The sequence below is a fragment of the Channa argus genome, chromosome 5 (genome assembly GCF_033026475.1).
Source record: "Channa argus isolate prfri chromosome 5, Channa argus male v1.0, whole genome shotgun sequence".
In the NCBI taxonomy this organism is placed as follows: domain Eukaryota; kingdom Metazoa; phylum Chordata; class Actinopteri; order Anabantiformes; family Channidae; genus Channa; species Channa argus.
In genome coordinates this window covers 15,445,675-15,466,487 of record NC_090201.1, presented here as the reverse complement: position 1 = coordinate 15,466,487, position 20,813 = coordinate 15,445,675, and the positions used below count along the sequence as shown (strand labels likewise).

The 20,813-nt window shown below is 40.7% G+C and overlaps 1 protein-coding gene across 3 annotated transcripts in view; it reads left to right on the top strand.

Annotated features, from left to right (window-relative positions):
* Positions 1 to 20,813, top strand: part of bsnb (bassoon (presynaptic cytomatrix protein) b) — a 59,746-nt gene that overhangs the window by 28,657 nt on the left and 10,276 nt on the right. For 2 of the 3 annotated variants that reach the window (XM_067503310.1, XM_067503309.1), the window contains exons 4-5: positions 11,653 to 12,429; positions 13,749 to 20,072. In XM_067503310.1, the coding sequence (XP_067359411.1) occupies positions 11,653 to 12,429; positions 13,749 to 20,072 (7,101 nt within the window). The remainder of the gene's footprint in view (positions 1 to 11,652; positions 12,430 to 13,748; positions 20,073 to 20,813) is intronic. The other variant, XM_067503311.1, reaches the window with a different exon arrangement.

The following is a 20,813-nucleotide window of genomic DNA, read 5'->3' as shown; positions in this document are numbered from 1 at the left end:
TGAAACAGTGGAGTCGTGGAAAGGACAGAAAGAGCTGTGTGTCATCAGCGTAGCAGTGATAAGAAAGACCATGTGAGTGAATAATAGAACCCAGGGATGCAGTATAGACAGAAAAAAGAAGAGAACCAAGAACTGAGTCCTGCGGCACACCGGTAGAGAGGGTATGAGCGTGATAAAGATGCCCCTGCCAGGATACCTAGAAGGTTCGTCCCGTTAGGTAAGAACGAAGCCAGTCTAGAGCTGATCCAGAGATCCCTAAGTCAGAGAGTGTGGAGAAGAGGATCTGATGGTTCACAGTGTCAAAGGCTGACGATAGCTCAAGTACAATTAAGACAGGAGTCCACTTATTAAATGTTGTGCCTCTAATTTTACCCCTTCGTTGGCCCCAGTGGGTAAATGACCACAGTACAAATTACTTGACAGCCTCTTAAATGGGTTAAATGGGCCTCATATGCATTAATGTAGCACTGTATGATCAGTAAAAAACCAAAGAGGTTTCTAGCTCTGCATACAGCAAATTATTTTCAGTGTGAATTATATTCAAAATGGCTGTCAGCCCTTAAGTGTTTAATTTGTCTACAAGACTACTGTAGAAAGGTGGTCTTTGTAGAAAGTGCCCGGCAGTCTATCTACATATATATACACTGATTAGCCGCAACAATATAACCCTCCACCAAATATTTAGTAGTGCTATCAAAACAGCCCTGACCCCTCAAGGCATGAACTCTACTAGACATCTGACAGTATGCTGTGGTATCTGGCCTCAAGCTCTCAGAAGCAGATCCTTGAAGTCCTGTAAGTTGTTAACCTTTTTTCGGTGGACATGGGTTAACATGGGTACCCTGACCAGATACACAGCCCTACGCAACAAACTATGATGGACTCTGTGTTCTGACACATTCCTATTGGAACCAACATTAAGTATTTCATTAATTTGAGCTACATTAGCTGCTGGATCAAACTACACAAACCAGCCTTCACTCCCCACATGCATCAGTGAGCCTTGGCCACTCATGACCCTGTCACCAGTTGAGTTGCTTTGACCCAGTTGGGCTCACTTTAAGCTAAAGAAAACATGGTTCTTATTTTCAGTGGATTACATCCTAATGAAAATATATTGATAAAATCTATCTTACATTTCTGGTGATATAGCCCCTAAATCTTACACAATCCACCTTTAAAAGCAAAAACAGCATTCACCTGCATCTGTGAGCTCCTGCCAATTATGTTGGCCTTCACTGATTAGTTTCTGCACTAGTGAAAGACTGTTCAAAAGCATTGGCCACAGCACCACTACCACTATGATATGTTTTGGAGTATAATGCTATGCTATGTTAATGCTATATTACACATTGCTGTAAATCGCTATGTACATAAGTGGTTATTTGAGTGAGGTTTTAGCTCACTTACTTCTGCTACTGGATGTTCAGTGTACTACAAAACATATGTTTTTGTTGTACTGTAAAGGTATCATCTGACAGTGGTGATAAATTGCAGCTCGCTTAACTTATCTGAAAGACTAATGTGAGATACATGCATTGTATTAGCTTGGCTATAAGTGGTAGATTTGCCTGGCAGGAGCTTTAGAAACTTATCTAAAATAAAGGGCTGAGAAGACAGCCTGATTAACTTGTCCTAGGGAGAGACATATGCAATGAGACACATGACTTGTTTAGGCTTGGCTGCCAACCACAGTGTAAAAGAGGTTTGTTTGGCTTCAGCTTGATTAAGATTTTGAAAACAGATGTATGTTTTTGAAATTTTGACTTTTGACATTAAGCCTGTATGCTGATTAAAGTCTGCAAAGGTGGAGAACAGTGAGTTAGTCATGAATATGGCTGTGCATCAAGGAGATAGCCAGTGTAGGAAAATAAGACACATCAAAGACTTCATATTATACTGACTGCATTAAATATTTTGACCACAGAGGTGCAATCACTGAACTAAGCTGTGTGCTGCTGTTCTGCTTTTCAAACTAAATTGCAGATAGATAAACACTGCAGTTCATCTTGAATATTCTCAGGGCAAATTAGCAGTGCCAGACTAGAAGGCTTACATAAAAATCTATGGAAATAGCTAACACCTGTTGCCCTTAGGACAGCTTTAGTTCTTCTTTGAATGTTGTCTTATATATCCTGAAGTGTGTGAAGTGGGATATTGGATTGTTGTTCCTTAAAGTTTTTAGTTATACTTAGATGTGATGGAGGGAAAGAATAGGATTATTATTTGCTTAATTTAGTTGTTACCCTGTACCCTGGGCAAGATAACCATATTGAGAATTTATTGTTTAAGCAAAAGTTAAATTAAAACTATATAAGTTATATATTTTTTCGCATACATTGCTTGATATTGACAGATGGCATCGTTGTTGGTGCCATATGGGCTGGTCTGAGTACTTCAGAAACTGCAAATCTACTGGTAATTTCATGCACAACCATCTCCAGAGTTTACAGAGAATGGTATGAAAAAGAAAAACTATCCAGTGAGCAGCAGTTCACTGGGTAAAGAAATTCCTTGTTGATGTTACAGTTCAGAGGAGAATGGCTAGACTAGTACAAGTCTGATCAACCTGTGAGTACTAGCTAAAAACAGGGCCAATCAAAGTTGAATCATATAGAAACAGACAGTATAAGTAAACAAAGACCAGAAAACATGACCTGACCCTATGCTACTCTGTCCTTGGGGGACCCGAGAGACACACATTTAGACATGAACTCTAGAGAATGTCAGGAGTCCTGACATTGTTAAGAGTTTCTCTTTCGGAGATGTAACCAACATCAGGAGATAGTCTGTGTAAGATGCGATCTCACTTGTGAAGAATCTTTTTATCCTTTCGGCTTATCCTGTCAGGGTCGCCACACATCGGATCATTTGTCCGCATGTCGATTTGGCACAGTTTTTACACTTGATGCCCTTCCCGATGCAACCCTCCACAATTTTTGGGCTGGATGGGGGGATGGAGAAGGGCTTTTAGGGATTCAATGTCTTGCCCAGAGACACTTCAACATGTGATCAAGAGCGGGGCACCCTGACCATCCCTGATCCTATTGTCGGTAGGCGGCCACTCTACCAAATGATCCAGCTGAGTCCCGCCCCTTTCACTAGTGAAGAAATACTCTGTCTAACTTGGCAAGGGGTGGTGCTTGGGCACTTTGAGCAGCGACCCGGACATGACGAAAAACAAAGCCGTGTAAGTGACAGTGTTTTGCTTGTAATTTGGTAGTAAACCACAGAATCTCGTGCTGTTCCTTGTATTTGTTTGACGATTTCCGGGTTTGCCCTTACAGACAGACGTTCATGAATTTCGTTGTCCTTCCAGTTGGACGTTCATGTGTGTCTTCACCTTCAGTTGTTTGTATTGGCCCGGTTTCGTGGCAATTTTGTTTGTATTGGCCCGTTTTCGCGGCAATCGCAAAAACTTTTTTTTCAACCATAATCTTTACCTTTTTTTTTTTTTTAGTCCTTTCGGCTTATCCTGAGAGTTTAGGGTTGCCAAAGCGGATCATTGATGTTGATTTGGTGCAGTTTTTACACCGGATGCCCTTCGTGACCCAACCCTCCCCAATTTCTACCGGGCTTGTAGGGCATGGGTTGTTAGGGACTCATTGTCCCTTGCCCCTTCGGCATATAGCCGGGACCGGGAATCGAACGACTGACCCTGTGGTCTTTGGTTCAAAACGTTTTTAAATTTTATCAAATAAAATGTTTGAGGTATCATAGGAACATATGTGAATTACCTAAATGCTACACTATGTAAACTTTTTGGAACAGACTCGCAAATACAGAGCACTTCAATACTAGTAAAGGAGCTTAATGTGTAAATACACACACACACACACACCATTGGGGGAGCTTCCATGCAGCTGGCTTGAAGCTAACTTAGGGCTTTGTGTCTTGCACAAGGACACAAGGACCCTTTGACACATGACAGGAAAAACCATCGAACAATCGCCGGCGTAATTAATGGACAAATGCTCTAACTCCCGACTCACAGTTGCCCAATTTTAGTAGAAATATATTCTAAAATGAATCCTGGATATTTATCGGCATGAGTGATTTAAAACGTACCCGAATAAATGTAGAGGTACACTGCACCCAAGCCTTTCTTTTTAAGAAAAAACCTGGGGGTTTTGGAATCCCAATGATTGGTGATTCCCTATTATATATAGGAGCACTAATAGGTCACTGTTACTATCTGTCCAACACGTTGTTACTCAACAATTTAGGCTTTTTTTACAAAATGGCATTGCCATTGCTATTTAGTTCCCATGTCAAATGCCATTCCATTTATATGTTCTACAAATGCAGCGACTTAATGCCGAGTTTTGTTTACAAAAAGTATACTCTGCATCTCAGTTAATTCAACCTACATTTCACAGGTCAGCATGGGCAAAACTTCTGATGATCTTAAAACTATGAGTAATTTGAGTGCGCAATGTTGGACTGTATATGAATAACTTTGTAGTTGAGTTCCTGCTCAGCAGATGATCCTTTATTTCCTCTCTAATCCACAGGCCTGCCCATGTGTCCCCATTGAAGGAGTCCCAGGGGATTGACCTATTTACCTGCTGACTCTTACTGACCTGTCACAGCCATGGTGTGGTGTGGCACAGCCTGGCACACTACTGTGACATGTGCTCATTCATGCTTTTCACTGCACACTTTGTAGTTTTAAACAGTTTATTCAAGTGGTGTATAATGGAAATGGATACGGTGGTTTAAAGGACTCTACCGGGGCTTTATTAGAGTTACCTACCATGCCGATCAGTGATTCCTTTTCTGAGTATTACTGCACTGATAACATGATTTAAACATTCATAATGGTAATTTCATCTTAACTTAGTTAAGCTTTATTTTCTATTATTGCATTTTTGCTTTGCTTTGCATTTGTTTATGTTTGTATGTACAGTAGCATGTAATGTGTTTACATGTTATGCCCCATTATTGAATTACTGTGTGTGTGTGTACATTTCTGAGCAGCAGAGTGTGTGTGACATCTTTCCCCACTCATCTTAAGCTCAACTCATTCACACCTGCTTGGCACTGTGCCCTTATGCACGTGGTAGTTAATAATTCACACTGAACCTCTGCAACTCCTGACCTTAACTTGTTACGAATTAAATATGACCACCTCTGTCGTATGCCTCATTAATCTCTGAGAGGCACAGAACTTGAAATATTATTATGATGATTTTTGTATTTGCTATTACATCATTATTGATTTTATTCCATGCCTTTGTTATTTATTTGAAGGTAGATGTCTTTTGTTGTGTGTTGTCATAAATAATTTATATTCAGTTGGATATGGAAGCTATTGCTGAAATATTTTGGAAAAACTAGTGTAGGAAGGAGAATAGACAAAGTTTGACATTTAGAAGTATCACTTCATCAAAAATTACACTTGATGCTTGACAGTAATGCTGAAAATGTTTAATATTGCTATGCCCTGCTGTAGGGTTCCCGTTGCTTACTTTTTAGTGGTTTAGTGATTTGATGCTAGAGTTTGAAACTGATGCAGACTGTAGCTACTATTGTATTTTACATTCATAATTGCCATTGAGGAATAAAAAACTAAAATGACATGCTTTATTTTTTGTTATGGCATGTGATTTCTACCTTTAGAATTTTATGTTTTCTGAATGACTACCTCAAAAATGGGAATGATTTTTCCTTTCTTTGCTTTCTGGTAATGAGCACCTAAAATATTATATCTCAGTGAGATATTTGCTGCGTTTAATGACAGCTGACATTTCTCACTCACAGTGTGTGTCCTGGTCCCTGGCAGAGAAACCATGCAGGAGACATACTCTTGCTGAGAGCTGGCTGACAGTGAAGTGGGGACACTAACGTTCTGTAGGTTACAAACAGTATGTTTTCACATGACCTTTTCTGATCAGTATATTTCAAAATATATATGGGGTTAATAAGATGGGGTTTTAAATATGTGGCCTACTCCTGTAATATTTAGCAGGATGTTTGACTCAAATCTGTGAGTGTACTTTTTGCTGTTCTGGTCTGCGCGTTCATGTTGGAGTGTGGTTGTGTATTCTCCCACGAGGCTTTATAACAGTATGAAATTCAGCACTCTCTGGCTCCCTCCATGGGTAGCATGTATTGGAGCTTTTCACGGTTCTCTTCCCTTATCAGCTCTGTTGCTCTGTGCACATTTTGGGTAAAAAAAAGGTTTGTGATTTATGACCAAGATTCTGAGTTGCCCTTTTATTTTAAATTCTGTAGAAAAAAAACATGAAATGAGCAGTACAGTATTTTTAAAGCACAGAATTCAGTAGGGACTCTCAGTTGACTTCCTTCCCCGAAGAAAACATGTTCCAGTAGCTACCTATAGACACAATTCTACTGTTAAGAAAAGAGGACATGCATAGCTGTAGACTTACCAGGAGTTTAAAAATGTATGCATAAATATCACTGCTTCGGTATGTTTAAAAAAATCAAAAGAAATGTGGAGAAGTCAGGTAAATGAAGAAAGAAAAAAATTGTGTCAAATTTCCATGTTGTTGTTTTTCACAGTGAATGTACCAAGAGGCTTTTCTAACATGTAAGAACAAGTAGCTGACCATGACGTCATTTTGAGGAAAGGGATTGAAATAATTACTACTTAGGGAAACATATTGAATCTCAGATGATAGAGTTGATGATAAAACAGATAAAACAGTTTTCTCACTCTATGAAGCTATAGCATCTTAACTTTACAGATTTCCTTTCCTATCAATTCCCTGATCAGCACAATTTTCCACCTCAGCATGCAGAAAAAAGCTCTTGAGTGTTTGATGACTGCCCTAGTTTATTCAGGCTTAAATAATGCCAGTAATGTGTCTTTCAAAGAAGTTTAGCAAAATTCACAACTGTTTGTGTGTTTGTCTGCCTCTGAATGTCACTACATTTCAACCCTTTAAGAAATGTGCGAGGACATTCTGCACATGTTTACAATTAATTTCCTCTTCTGTGCAAGTTTGCCTGGAGTAAGTCAGCTACTTTTTGTACTTTCTTATTAGTTGTTTTTACAACTTCAAATACGCATTTTATAGCCTGAAGCTCATCTGCTTCTTTTGAATCTTGGGTCTTCTTGCCCCATTACATTTCAGCATTTTTGCCTTTATTGGATCCTTCTAAAAAGAGGGAGACAGTAAAAATGGTTGGATTGTAATTCAGGTGGTACAATCCTCATTGAAATGAGCCACCAAAAAACCCCATCTAAGCACTTTTAATTTGTTACTCACATACCTCCATTTGGTTGTCATCAGCATCTGTATATTAAATATACTTTATGTGATTCTGTTACTGTGCTACATTGCATTATTTAATGCATTAAACCTAATCACACTTGTTCAGACACATGCAGTTCTGCATACTTAAATTGAAAAAACACAGTCCTCTCTATATTTGCAAAGACACGTAATAACATGTATCCATTTTTAGCACCTTACCTCACCCACCATAACTAAATACCTAACAGTAACCAGTACCCTAGCCTAAACATAATTTTAACTATAACTCTAAATAGCCCTTTGAAGGTTTGCGCATGAGCCAAAACGCCTTCTACTTCCAGAAATGTCCCCACTCCTGTGGTCTAAGGCTCAAACTGGCCTTAAGAATATTTAGTCATACAAATGCACAGAAATTGTGTAAGAGATTGGCTGTAATGTCTTAGCAAGCTCCTCTGACAGTGGAATCAATCTGTTAGAATGGAATCAATCTTTCTGACCTTTTCCTTATGGTAACCTGTATAGTTCCGTGTCATTGTTTTTACAATGAAAGGACAGCTTTTTTGTCTGTGAACTTACTGGATGAAGCTTTACTACACTGCAGATGTAGTGATGCTCAGTTTACAGCATCCACTTTTATCTCTTATGGCAGTGTGGCTCACTCACTAACTGGTTTCTCAACCTTACACTTGCTACAGTAGTTTGTCACCTGAAATGAAACAAACACCAAACACTTTTGTCTTTTCAGGCATATGAGAGGCACACATATATGTGTGTGACTTTGTATGATTTATGGCTCAGGGGGCCTCTCATACAGACAACCTGATTGTGCTTAAGATCACTTTTTGTGTAAATGGTTTAATAATTACTGCAGAGATGTACAACTGTGAAAAAAATGCATTTGTTGGAAGAGCTCCAAAATCAGCACCCCTATTATACAATTTATTTAAACATTTCTGTTTTTATAGAGAATTATACACTAGCCACAATAACCAAAAGCACTGCAGCTGAACAAAACACACAAACATCATGGGGAGAATTGTGCAAACTTCTGTATGTGTGTAGTTTTTCAATATTTAAATTTAATCAAGAATTTGCAAATCTCAAACATACACAGATCTGAGTATAATGTATAGACACAGATTGAGGTACAGTTTCCCAAATCTCTCTCTACAACTCTCTTTACACCACTTTGCAAATGATAGTGTTACAATTATACCCCCCTCAACAGCTTAACTGATGACCTGAAACACTTATGATGAATATTCTTCTGCAGTGCAATGAGCTCGCAGCGTCACAGTGTAATTATTAATTTTCTTACATGTAAATATAGATGATAATAATAGATAATTACATGTTGCAGTTGACAAGAGTAGACACTAAATGCTTTAGATGTAATTGATAGATTGATAGATTACAGTCAGTTCATAGTCTTTTCAGCTCAGCACGTTAACCTCCTGCCATTTAAAGAGGTTACCAATTCACTAACAAGATGATCGCACCAACAAATGAGCCTGCTGTTGTCATATGAGTGTGCCACACACATACACTTTAGAACCACACACACAACTAAGCCTCCAAAATACAAATACAAAGGATCCAGTAAACAATAATACTACAGAGGTAATGTAGTATGAGCTACAGATGCAGAGCTACTGTATGTTTGTTTAATTTTTCTTAAATTAATTCTCAAGAATATATTTAACAACCACATATTTTCTAGTTTTAGCTACAGCCATATTGCTGTGTATTACGATGCTGAAGTGCTAAGTTAAAGAGAACAGGGGAGATTGCCACTATCAATTTGCTGCTTTCTTTTCAGGATGCATAAAAGAAATGCTCGCTCTTTTATAGGGACCTGATTTTCTCCACACTGTGTGGGTAGAGATGGGAGGCCCACATTGCTCACATGCTGCACAAGCTAAAGTACTCTACATGAATAATTTGCTACTCCCAGCTCCGGTTTGGCCTTGCTCCTTGCTCCCTTTCACCCACGCAGTGATGTTATGCTGATTCAGGAACAAAGAACGGAGTTTGGCAGTGCCAACAGGGCAGGAAGAAAGCTTCTTTATGTAAGACAAATGTTCATTAGTATTTAATTTAGATATTTAATTAGATTCTGCTATTATGAACATGCCCCAAAAATAATAAAAGTAGATTTGATGTAGTTCTAGGGAGTTTAAAGTGAGTCAATACTTCCCACCTTTTTTCATGAAATGTGATCATATGCATGCATGTGTACACACAATAGACACACATATATGCCTTCACTGTCTTCATTGTTACATAGCTTCTGTGGTTTTCTGTCTATCCCATTGTAAACTGTCCACAGACACTTGTCTCTGACATTTCAACACATTTTTTACATGTGAAAGAACCAGCACAGATGGCTTGTTCTGAGAGTACTGCACCTGTTTATATATAGCTTCTCAGTAGAGCACTTGAGAGAAATGAAAACAAAGTCTGTTTGTTTGGCATTGCCAGTGGCTCAATCCACACTTCGTGGTCTGTTAAGACAACAGATTCCTGTAGGATTTGGGCATGTTAAGAAAGGCTTTATTATGAACAGAAAATCAGAATCAGTAAAAATAGCACATTACATGCTATTATTTTTGATTTTGGTAACTTATTTGTCAAACTAAGTGGGTAAAGTTATGGTATAGGGCTCACTGTGGGTTTTTCTGTCTTTGAAAGCTTTTTAAACCAGTTAGGTATTCTTATTGTATCTACTCTATTGGATGCTGCAGCATTAGCATGCATAGTTTCTCTGACTTTATGGTTCAAATTGTATCATTTCTACAGGAGGAATTTGCATACTTTATCACTCACATTGCATAATTGAATTATTATGGTACTTAATTGCTGTGTGAGTGTTATATGAAACAGTAGATCACAACTACATGAGACGTAATTTTGTTTTAGCTATAGTCTGCAATTTTACGCTTTCGGCAGTGTAATCAACCTAGTTACACTGTAGAACAGTTTACTATGAAGAAATGTGATTCCTAATTTTGTTTGTCATTACATATCAATAGGAAGTTACTCTTGATTGATAAACATCTATTAAGTTAATCTACACACTAAATACAATGTATCTTTACGTAGACTTTTTTTTGTTTTCCTCTTATCATCATAATCATTATTGCCACCATCTCCTCCTACCTTAGTCTCCATCCTCTCCTGTTAGCTAAATATTAGCTCTTGCTTAGTCTCCTACCACCCACTTTAGCATGTGACTTATTATTTTTAGATACATTTGCCTACACCTGGACAAATAGTACAAGTGTCTTATGATTATTTATATCCTCTCTAAAGACACAGTGTGAGAAGAACAAACAATGAATCTCTCACTCACAGCAGATGTGATCAGTTTCTTTACACAGGTCCAGTGTTAGGTGAAAAAGAAGGCAGGCTGTTTCTTACTCTTTAACATCACTGGAGACATGTCTCTCAAATGCTGCTCTCTGTGGTTTCAAGATTAAAGTTCCTATCAAACATTTAGTTAGAAAGGAACATAACAGATGTTCCTTTCTAACTAAATGTTTTTCAGTCTTTCTCTCTGTCTCTTATTTGTTCTGTTAGATTTCTTGTTATTTACCATGATCATTCAGGCAAATATCTCTTCTTCAGTTTACTCTCTGCGTCAGATATTTAACAAGAGTGATAGAAACTCAATAACGTCCAATAGTAGAGATTGTATTTGATAGTTGCAACACGAGGAAAATGTGAGGGCAATTGACAAAATAATAAAATTTTTTTCAGCACTTCATCTGGCATGCTGACTGTGTGGATCTGATACAGTCACTGAACATCTGCATTGTTTATATTTATTAGATGATTCTGAGCATGTTATTAAATTGCATATTCTGTATTTATGCTATAAAGTATACCATTAATAAAAACAAATACTTTTTTTGACGAGATGGTACTCCGCAATAGAGGTGGTTATGAGGTTATAGCAGTGGCTGCCATGCAAGGAGAGCTCCAATGGGAGATACTTGGGGTTTAGTGTCTTGTCCAAGGACACTTCAACACTTAGCCAGGAGAGACTGGGAGTTGAACCACTGACCCTGTGGTTCGTGGACTTACCATGTGAGCCACAGCTGCCCCATTCTTTCCTTTATTTTACACATTTGTTAAAGGATTTTTAGTGGTGCCAGGATCTATATATCTCTAGATGTTGTTGCTGTGAGCACCAACAAAGTTCTAATCATGGTTGTACCCCTCCAATAAAATGTATTAATTGTATTCACACAGCTCTGAGTATCCTGTTGGTGAGTGCTTAATGTTGGCACCCAGATAATTGCTTTACTATTTTACTTTCCTGAGGAACATGGATTATGGCGTTTATTACAAGAAGCCATGGGCTTTTTTATCTGTTTTCATTCCAGCATTGCTGACTGCTGTTCTATTTGTGCTTGTTTTGCAGAAGAAAGAATGGTTGTGCTTGAACTGCCAGACACAAAGGGCTCTGTCTGGAAGCTTGGGAGATATTCCAGGTCCCATTGCACAGCCTGTGGGATCCCCCCGGTCACCTGCAACAGCCATTCAGCAACCACCCCAGCAGAAAGGACCTAATCAACTTTCAGGGCCTAGGCCCACAGGTCCTCAACAGCAACAGAAACCATCGGGTCCCCAAGTAAGTGGCCCTCTCTCCCCTGTTAAACAGGCTGGGCCTGCCCCTCAAACCAAGGGGCTTAGCCACACTTCCCCACACCCCAAAGATTCAGGTCAGTCACCCTCCCAAACTAAGGGTCCAACACAACCCTCAGCTCAGAGTAAGGGACCTCAAATGAAAGGTCCTAATCAATCACATAACCAAAGTAAGGGTCCTGTTCAGTCTGCTAACCAAATAAAGGGCCCGAGCCAGGCTAAAGGGCTGACTCAGACAAAATCATCTGCTCAGTCCATTGCTCAGAGTAAGGGCCCCTCTCCTGGAAGTAAGGCTTCAACCACCCCTGGTAAAGTTACAACAAACCATACCAAGGCCTCTCACACCATTTCAAAAACAGCACCTGCTCAGTCTAAACCCACAGGTAACAACCAGGTCCGCAAACAGCCACAAAGCCAGGACAAGACTAAAGTCACATCTAAGTCTTTAAAAGAAGACATCAAGTCCTCACCAAAGAAGGTACAATCAGAGACTGTTACTTCACCACAAGACATGAAGATAGCTGAAGATGCACAGAAGTCAAGACACCATGAAGTGAGCTACCTGCAACTTCTTCGCCTTCACCTGTTACTTATAATTCACCATTTTGATTTTTTTTCTGCTCCATATGAATAACTGTAACCATTTCTCATCACCATCATCATCTTTGCCATCAACACTTTCATTATTAATATAACAATGAAATCCTAATCATTTTAGTTTTGTTCATTTAATCATTACAATTACTGTTGTCACTGTCATGATATTGTAAGCATTATTCAACTTGTGCCTATAATCCTTTTTTGTTTCTTGTGTTTATCATTTCACCATCATTATTTTTATTCTATTAACCTTCTCAGCACTAATAAAGTTATTAGTAGTTATCATCACTATTATCATCAATGTACTTGTTAGTCATGTGCTTTATCATCATTTTTATTAAGAGTTCTTTGTCATTTCCTAGTTATATATTTTTTATCATAATCATATCCTTGTCATCAGCATCTTCATCTTTGCCATTGTTACTGTCTTGATCATCATCATCATTAACATCAACATTATCATAATAATCATATTCTCAGTACCCATTCCTCACCTTCTGCTCGTTGCCCCATTTCTCTGCCTTGTTTTGTTTATTTTAATTTTGTTTTAAATGCTAGCTTTTTGTTTAACGTGACACTTTATGGTGGTATTTTAAGCATTCTGAGCATGTTCGTTATTCTTCTACGGTCCGAAGAATGCAATGGAGAATGCGTCAATGATGGCAATTGAGCATGTAACCAAATGACATTTGTCTGTAGTTGTTTGTATTTGCAGCTGTCTGTTATATTCACTCTGTGTGTCAGTGTATTTATCCATCTGTATGTACATAACGTTTAAAGGCACACTCAACCCAAATGTGTGTGTTTGATGTACTAATTTTATTATGAGATTCATTGAGGGTAAGTTAGTCTTTTATTTGGGGGGATAACAATAAGACCTGAGTTAAAATCTGTCGTTATTCATCATTATTATTTATTAAATTTTGCTTGTTGTCTAAAGCCAAACTCAACATACAATAACACTAAAATATTTGGGTTGATTTTAGCCTTAAGTGTTGCTCTATCTGATTGTTTGATTAAAGGTTTATTCTGTTCAATGTAATTATTCTCTAATACCTTAGTTTTAGAGACAATTTCATCTATATTAAGTCTAGTGCATTATTTTACTCCCAATTATTTGAAATGCCCAAAAAAATGTCATTGCTGATGAGTTTAATGGAATAGTGGGCCACAAGGTGTGCACCGAGGCTTGTAATAGCCCCTCTTATAAGTTTATTTTGGATAAAATTATGCCTTTTAACAATGTCTCTTTCTCTCTCTCTTATCCGTTAGGATTACAACAAATCAAGTACACAGAGTTTAAGTGACACTGGATACTCTTCAGATGGCATTTCTAGCTCTCAAGGGGAAATTACAGGCCGGATCTGGGAAGAAGGAATCAAGCTCAGTGAAAGGGGTGCTTCCATCCCCTCAGAAATCACAAAACTAGAGAGCTCCATGAAGCCTCTACTAGATTTAAATACTGCCTCGGACCAAAAGCACAGGCCACATTCACTATCAGTTGGACAGGAGAGGGACCACAGTCCTGATGATGATGCAGCAAGGGATGAATCAGAGGATGAACTCAGTTGTAAGCTTCGTCATGATTATGTGGAAGACAGCAGTGAAAGTGGTCTTTCACCATTGCCAGTAAGACAAAAGAAGTCACATAAAGATTTGGCATCTGAGGACTTTATGAGGAGGCAAATTATGGAGATGAGTGCTGATGAAGAGGAGACGGAAGAACATGGAAACCAGAAGGCTAAAAGAGGACATAAAACAAGTGGGGACTTAAGCAAAGAAAAACGACGACTGTCTCATCATTCTAATAGTTTTGAGGATGACACTAAGTTATCCGATGTTGCATATAAGGCAAATGAAGAGGAAGATGTTGTGATGGCTGGAGGCCTTCGACGTTTTAAAACCATTGAGCTGAATAACACCAACAGTTACAACCGTGAGATGGAGCTTAGTACTGAGCATGATCTACGAGAGCCAGAGCTAGAGATGGAGAGTCTGACTGGTTCTCCAGAGGAGAGGTCGAAGGGGGAATATTCATCAACTTTGCCTGCCACCACTCCCAGCTACACCTCTGGAACATCCCCCACATCTGTGTCATCCATGGAGGATGACAGTGACAGTAGCCCTAGTCGTAGGGCAAGACTAGAGGAAGCAAAGCAGCAGAGGAAATCTCGACATCGTTCCCATGGGCCATTGCTGCCCACCATTGAGGACTCATCTGAGGAGGATGAGCTCAGAGAAGAGGAAGAGCTACTCAGAGAACAGGAGCAAATGAGAGATCTAGAGCAGCAGAGGATCCGAAGTACTGCTCGAAAAACAAAGCGGGATAAAGAGGAGCTACGGGCACAGAGACGCAGGGAAAGATCAAAAACCCCCCCGAGTAATCTCTCTCCTATTGAAGATGCCTCACCAACAGAGGAACTGCGACAGGCTGCGGAGATGGAGGAGCTTCATAGATCATCTTGTTCTGAATACTCACCTTCTATGGATTCAGAGGCAGAAGGTTTTGAGATGATTGGTGGAAAGCTATACAAATCAGGCAATGAATATAACCTTCCAACCTTCACATCACTTTACTCCCCTACAGAAAAGACCTCAGCAATGTCACCATCTGATAAAACACTGAAAAGTGCTGAGGAGGTCTATGAGGAGATGATGAAGAAAGCACAGCTCATACAGAGACAAGGACAAATAATTAATCAGCAGAAAGGTACTTCTCAGCTTGATGATAAACATCATCTTGAAGCAGGGACTGTCCTAACACCTGGCTCAAGCCCAACACAAGTTACTGCACCTATTTCCTTCTCCTCAACAGGGAGTGATCCCAGAATCCCAGGAACTCATGCGGCGCAGCATCTGTCAAAAGAAACACAAAACAGGATGCTGACACAGAGTGCCAAAATTGAAGGTGTTGTCGGAGTTGCCTCAACCAAATCTCAAGTCAGCCACACTGCAACAACTCGACATGCAGGTAGCACTGCAAGTTCTCAGAGGCAAACACAGGCCTCACATGACCCTGGAGCATCTTCCCTAACCTCCAAAGTCTTTTCCCTTTTTAAAGGTCCCAGCCCCCCTGTCTCCCCGATTACATCTCCAGCACAGAGCCCAACACATACGCCCTCTGTGCGGACCACTGGTGGGAGTGGCAGACAATTGCCATCCTTGCCTGGTGGAACTACATCAACCGTGGCATCCCATGGATCTCAGGCACCTCAAAGGGCAATGTCAACACGTCTTGCACGACAACAGTCTTCTCAAGAATCACCAGTCATGGTGATAACACTAGGCTCTGAAATAACTAGTCCACCTAAGCCATTGACTGTAAATTCTTCTACTTCCCCTTTGTCATCACCAACACAGGGCAGTTGTAAAACACTTTATAGCTCCCAGCCCCCTTCAACACATTCCCCAACATCACCACAAATGCATCCACCAAAACTGTCTCCTAAACATTCTTCACAGATGGCTCAAAGTATTGAAACAGTTAACATGGGTATTAGCACCATGACCACTACACAAATTCGTGGATCTATGGAAAATATATCACTATGTAAAATTTCAACTATTCCAGGCACCACAAAGGTTGTGTGTCAGGGCCAAACACTTCCAGCCACTAATGTGGTAGATCTGAGAGCCCCAATGAGACCTGCCCCAATTATAATGACAGACCAGGGAATGGACCTAACATCCCTTGCCTCTGACACAAGAAGATATTCTTTAGGAGCAGAGCAGCTACCTGGTCGACACACAGCAGTGCAACCTCTTATAATGAACCTGAATGCACAGGAGCAACCACATGTATCTGTATCCACACCGACCACAGTTAGCGTCACAGTTGCAGGTTCTATGTTCATGTCCCAAACAAAGCAACCGGTTGTGTATGGAGATCCTTTGCAAAACCGTATGGATCTGGGCCAGTGTGTTGGAACTGCTGTTTGTTTAACCCAGAGTAAGTCACCCATTACTGACCCATCTATACCAAAAATTGATGCCTGTTTGGAGAACCTAGGTATTCAACAGCAACAACTGCAGTTACAGCAGCAGAAGCTCCTGCAGCAGCAACAGCTTCTTGAGCAGCAGCTCCAGCAGCACCAGCAACAGTCATCTTTTGCTCGTTACAATTTAGCTAATCAGGTCCCGCCACTGTTGATCAAAAAAGACCTTGTAGTGAGCCAGTCAAGCACTGCCCAGCCTGTAGTGTCTGCTAGTGCCATACCTAGAGTATCCCCACCGGCTCCACCATCAGCATCTGTGGCTGCTGTTTCTAATGTTCCCCATGACATATATGGTGGAGTTGCCTTAGAGCTAAAAAACAAGCCGACAGTAATGAACCTGTCAACAGGTAAACCTCATGTTATGATGGTACAACTTGACGATACTAACACATCACAAGGGGGCACAGTGACTCAACTGGTAAAGCGAGAGGAACCTCCTCCTCCTCCTCAGGTCTTGGATCTCACTGGACAGATCAAATCAGAAAACCAGGTGGCTTGTTGTGATGTTGTTTACAAATTGCCCTTTGCTGGTTCCTGTTCAGGGTCATTCACTCAAAAGCCTACAACAGTATCCTCAGATAAAAACCCCACTGCTGAAACCTCTCAAGCAGCACATCCACCACAATACAATGTCAGTCAACAACAACACCAGTCTCAAGCTACACAAAGAATGACAGAGGAACATAAACCATATCAACCACCTACAATTTCCTCTGGAAAAATACAGCCCTCAATGTCTGATACTAATCTACCTTCCATGACTGATGCCAGTAACTATCAGAGTAATGTCCAGGGGGGTCTTGCAGTAGATCTTAGTAACATGAATCAGGGTTATGATAGTGGATACCTTGGCATGGGAGCACAATATGGTTCTTACACAGATTTGCGTCACCAAGGAGATTTTGCAACTCCTTCATTGCCCCTTCGCCGATATGGGTCCATGTCAAATATCAATTCTGACTATGCCTACAGTTCACGTGAACCAACAGTTTCACAGGACTCAAATCTTGCTCAGTACAGTGCAACCACTGCCAGAGAGATCAGTCGCATGTGTGCAGCTCTTAACTCAGTGGACCAGTTTGGGAGCCGTTATGGAGCTAATCCTGAACTGGTACCATATGGAGCTGGAAGGGGTGGGCATTTAGGTAGGCTTAATCTCCAGCAAAGCCTAGCAACTATAAGAGCAAATTTATTGTATGGCCCAGATGGAAGGCATACAGCAAATGGTCAAACCCTAACAAGCTTAATAAATGCTAGACAAGCAAGTATACGCGCCTTGTACCCTGCCGCTATGAAAGGAGGTGATGGTATGATATATTCCACAATAAACACTCCCATAGCCTCTACTTTGCCAATTACCACCCAACCTGCCCCTGTCTTGCATCCATTGCCTAGAGCAATTTACAGGCCCTACCCTACAGGTGTAACCGCTGTACCATTGGCTAGTCTTACCAGGTTGCCTCAAGTGACTACCAGAATGCCTCTGTCCTCACAAGGACCATATTCCTACCCTTCTCCAAGTCAATATCCTACTTCAGCCACACCATCAGGAAGTATGCCTGCTGCAAGCAGCTCACAACAGGAAACCCCATTGTACCTTGGAAAGCCTATAACTGTGACAACTGTGCAAACAGCTGCAACCATTGCCCCAACCCAAACCATAACACACTTAGAACAAAATGTACCAGTACCTGGCATGCAAACCACAACAGATCAGCAGACAGACCACCATCAACTCACCTCACAGAGTGTTACATCCCTTTCTCAAGCTCAAAGCCAACTTCCAACTTCCCAGTCAATACAGCCTCAAATGAAGACACAGCAGTTACCTGCTCAAACAGAACCTTTATCTTTGACTCAAACCCAAACTCAAGTTCAACACACAAGTCAACCTCAACCATTAGTTCTACCACAATCCCAGCCACAAGTAACCACCCATGGTACTGCCCGAGCTCCAAGTTCCCAACTTTCTCCTTCTGTGGATTCCCAGAAAACTAAGGAAGATGAAAGATTGAGTCAGCAACAGGAGCACATGTTGCAGCTAGAGCGAGAGCGTGTTGAACTGGAGAAATTTCGACAGCTGCGCCTACAGGAAGAGCTTGAAAGAGACAGAATGGAGCTTCAGCGACACAGGGAAAAAGAACAACTTCTTGTTCAGCGTGAGATTCAAGAACTGCAGACAATCAAACAGCAGGTCCTACAACAACAACAAGCAGAGCGGGAGACACAACTTATTATGCAAAGAGAGCAACTGGCCCAACAAAGAATGCAGCTTGAACAAATCCAGTCTCTCCAGCACCAGCTCCAGCAGCAGTTGGAGGAGCAGAAAAGGCAAAAAACAGCAGCCATGGAGGCAGCAGCAGCGGCAGTGGCAGCAGAGGCAGCTGCGGCTTCAGCTGCAGCAGCAGCAGCAGCAACATCTGCCCAGGGTGCTATACAAGGAGTAGTTGTTGGAGGAGGTCCCCCTCAAGGGTTTATTATCTGTGACCAGAGTGGTAGAGTTATTCAACAAGATGGACAGAGTGTTCAGTTTTGGCAGGATGGACAAGTGGTTCAAGCTGTAGTGGCTGCTCGACCTATTCATAGTTCTGTATCTGAAATGTCATTGAGAAGCAGTGACAAACAGGCTGATTCCAAGATTATGAAAAAGCAGAATTCCATGCCTCGGCTAAGGGATGGTTCAGAGGAGAACTCTATGAAGAGGATAACTGACAGCTGTGTGCAAACGGATGATGAAGATGGAGAGGACAGATACATGAATAGGCGAAGGAGAACAAGGCGTATTGCAGACTGCAGTGTGCAAACTGATGAGGAAGACCAGGGAGAATGGGACCAGCAGCCAGTAAGGCGCAGGCGATCACGTGTATCCAAGCACTCTGAACACAGTAGTGACGCGAAATCAGAAGGGTCATCTAAAGTGGCTTCTGCGAGTATAGCTATTCAGACCACGAATGATTCATCATGCCAGACAGAGCCTGACCAATTAGGCAGGGTGTCACCTGCAATTCACATTACCATGGCAGAGACCTCAAAAGTTGACCTTTTGCATTACATTGCAGCTCCTGAAAGAACCCAGAAAGGTGAAAGTCTGGCCTGCCAGACAGAACCAGAATCTCATTCTCAAGGCATTGTCACCCCTCAGCTGAGTGTCCCTACAACTGTCAGTCCATACTCCACAACTCTGCATATAGTAGGTGCAAACACTTCTGATTCCACATCTCCTAGACTCCAAGGAGTTGCTAAGTTTGAGAGGAGGAAACCAGATCCTCTGGAAATTGGCTATCAACACCAGCAAAATGAGCCTCCATCTTGTCAGCCCCCCAAATCTCCCCAGGTGCTATACTCTCCTGTATCTCCATTGTCTCCTCATCGCATGCTAGAGACAACATTTGCTTCTCAAGAGAAACTCAACAAAGCCCATGTAACACCACAGCAGAAGGCCTTTACTGCAGAATCACCCCAACGCCACCAAACTCTACCAAGACCTATAAAAAGTGTGCAGCGCTCTATGTCGGATCCCAAGCCCCTCAGCCCCACATCAGATGACCCTGCTAAGAACAGGTTCTCCCCATATCATCAGCAAGCTGTATCCAACAGTCAGGTATGAAACCATCACTATTTTCCTAACTAGACTGTACCAATAATAGATGCTTTAATATAAAAAAAAACCTAACATTTTTGGAAAATGTATTTAGAAGAAAAATGTAGCACCCACACAAAATCTGCTGACAAGTCCACCAACCTCAAGCATTGTGCTTAGTAATACTGAGATAGTCCTATTAACCAGTATCAAAAAGTAGGTTATCAACTGGTTATGTGAAGCCTGGATTAGTCTATAAGAGCATGTGCATGTAAAAGATGTCACCAGACATCACCAGAACCGTGAATGAAGTACTTATTATGAGATCAAACAAAAATGCCTGTAAGTAAACGTGGTTATAACATGAGCAAAATGGTATTGTACTTATTGAACTACAAACTATAAGATCACAATTATCACAGAACAAGACGCTGTAGAAAAAAACATCAGAAATGATTTTCAGATATTAAAGAAGTAGTTGGTATAGGCCAATAGGACTATTATTTGTTTTATTTTGTGTTTTACATAGCAAACTGATATTCAACACTATTTGCACAGTTAATTTTTGGAGGTGTAAAATTTTTAAAGCAAAATAAATGTATTTATATACAGGCTGGTTTGTGTAGACATTGAGTATCAGGATCAGCGGGTACTGATGAGAGCAGTGTCTGGAGCTGCTGGTCATGACAGAAAAGCTTCAACCTTTTCTGTGTTATCTTCTTCCTTCTTTCTTATAACTTTGTCTTCCTGTCTGTCTCTCTC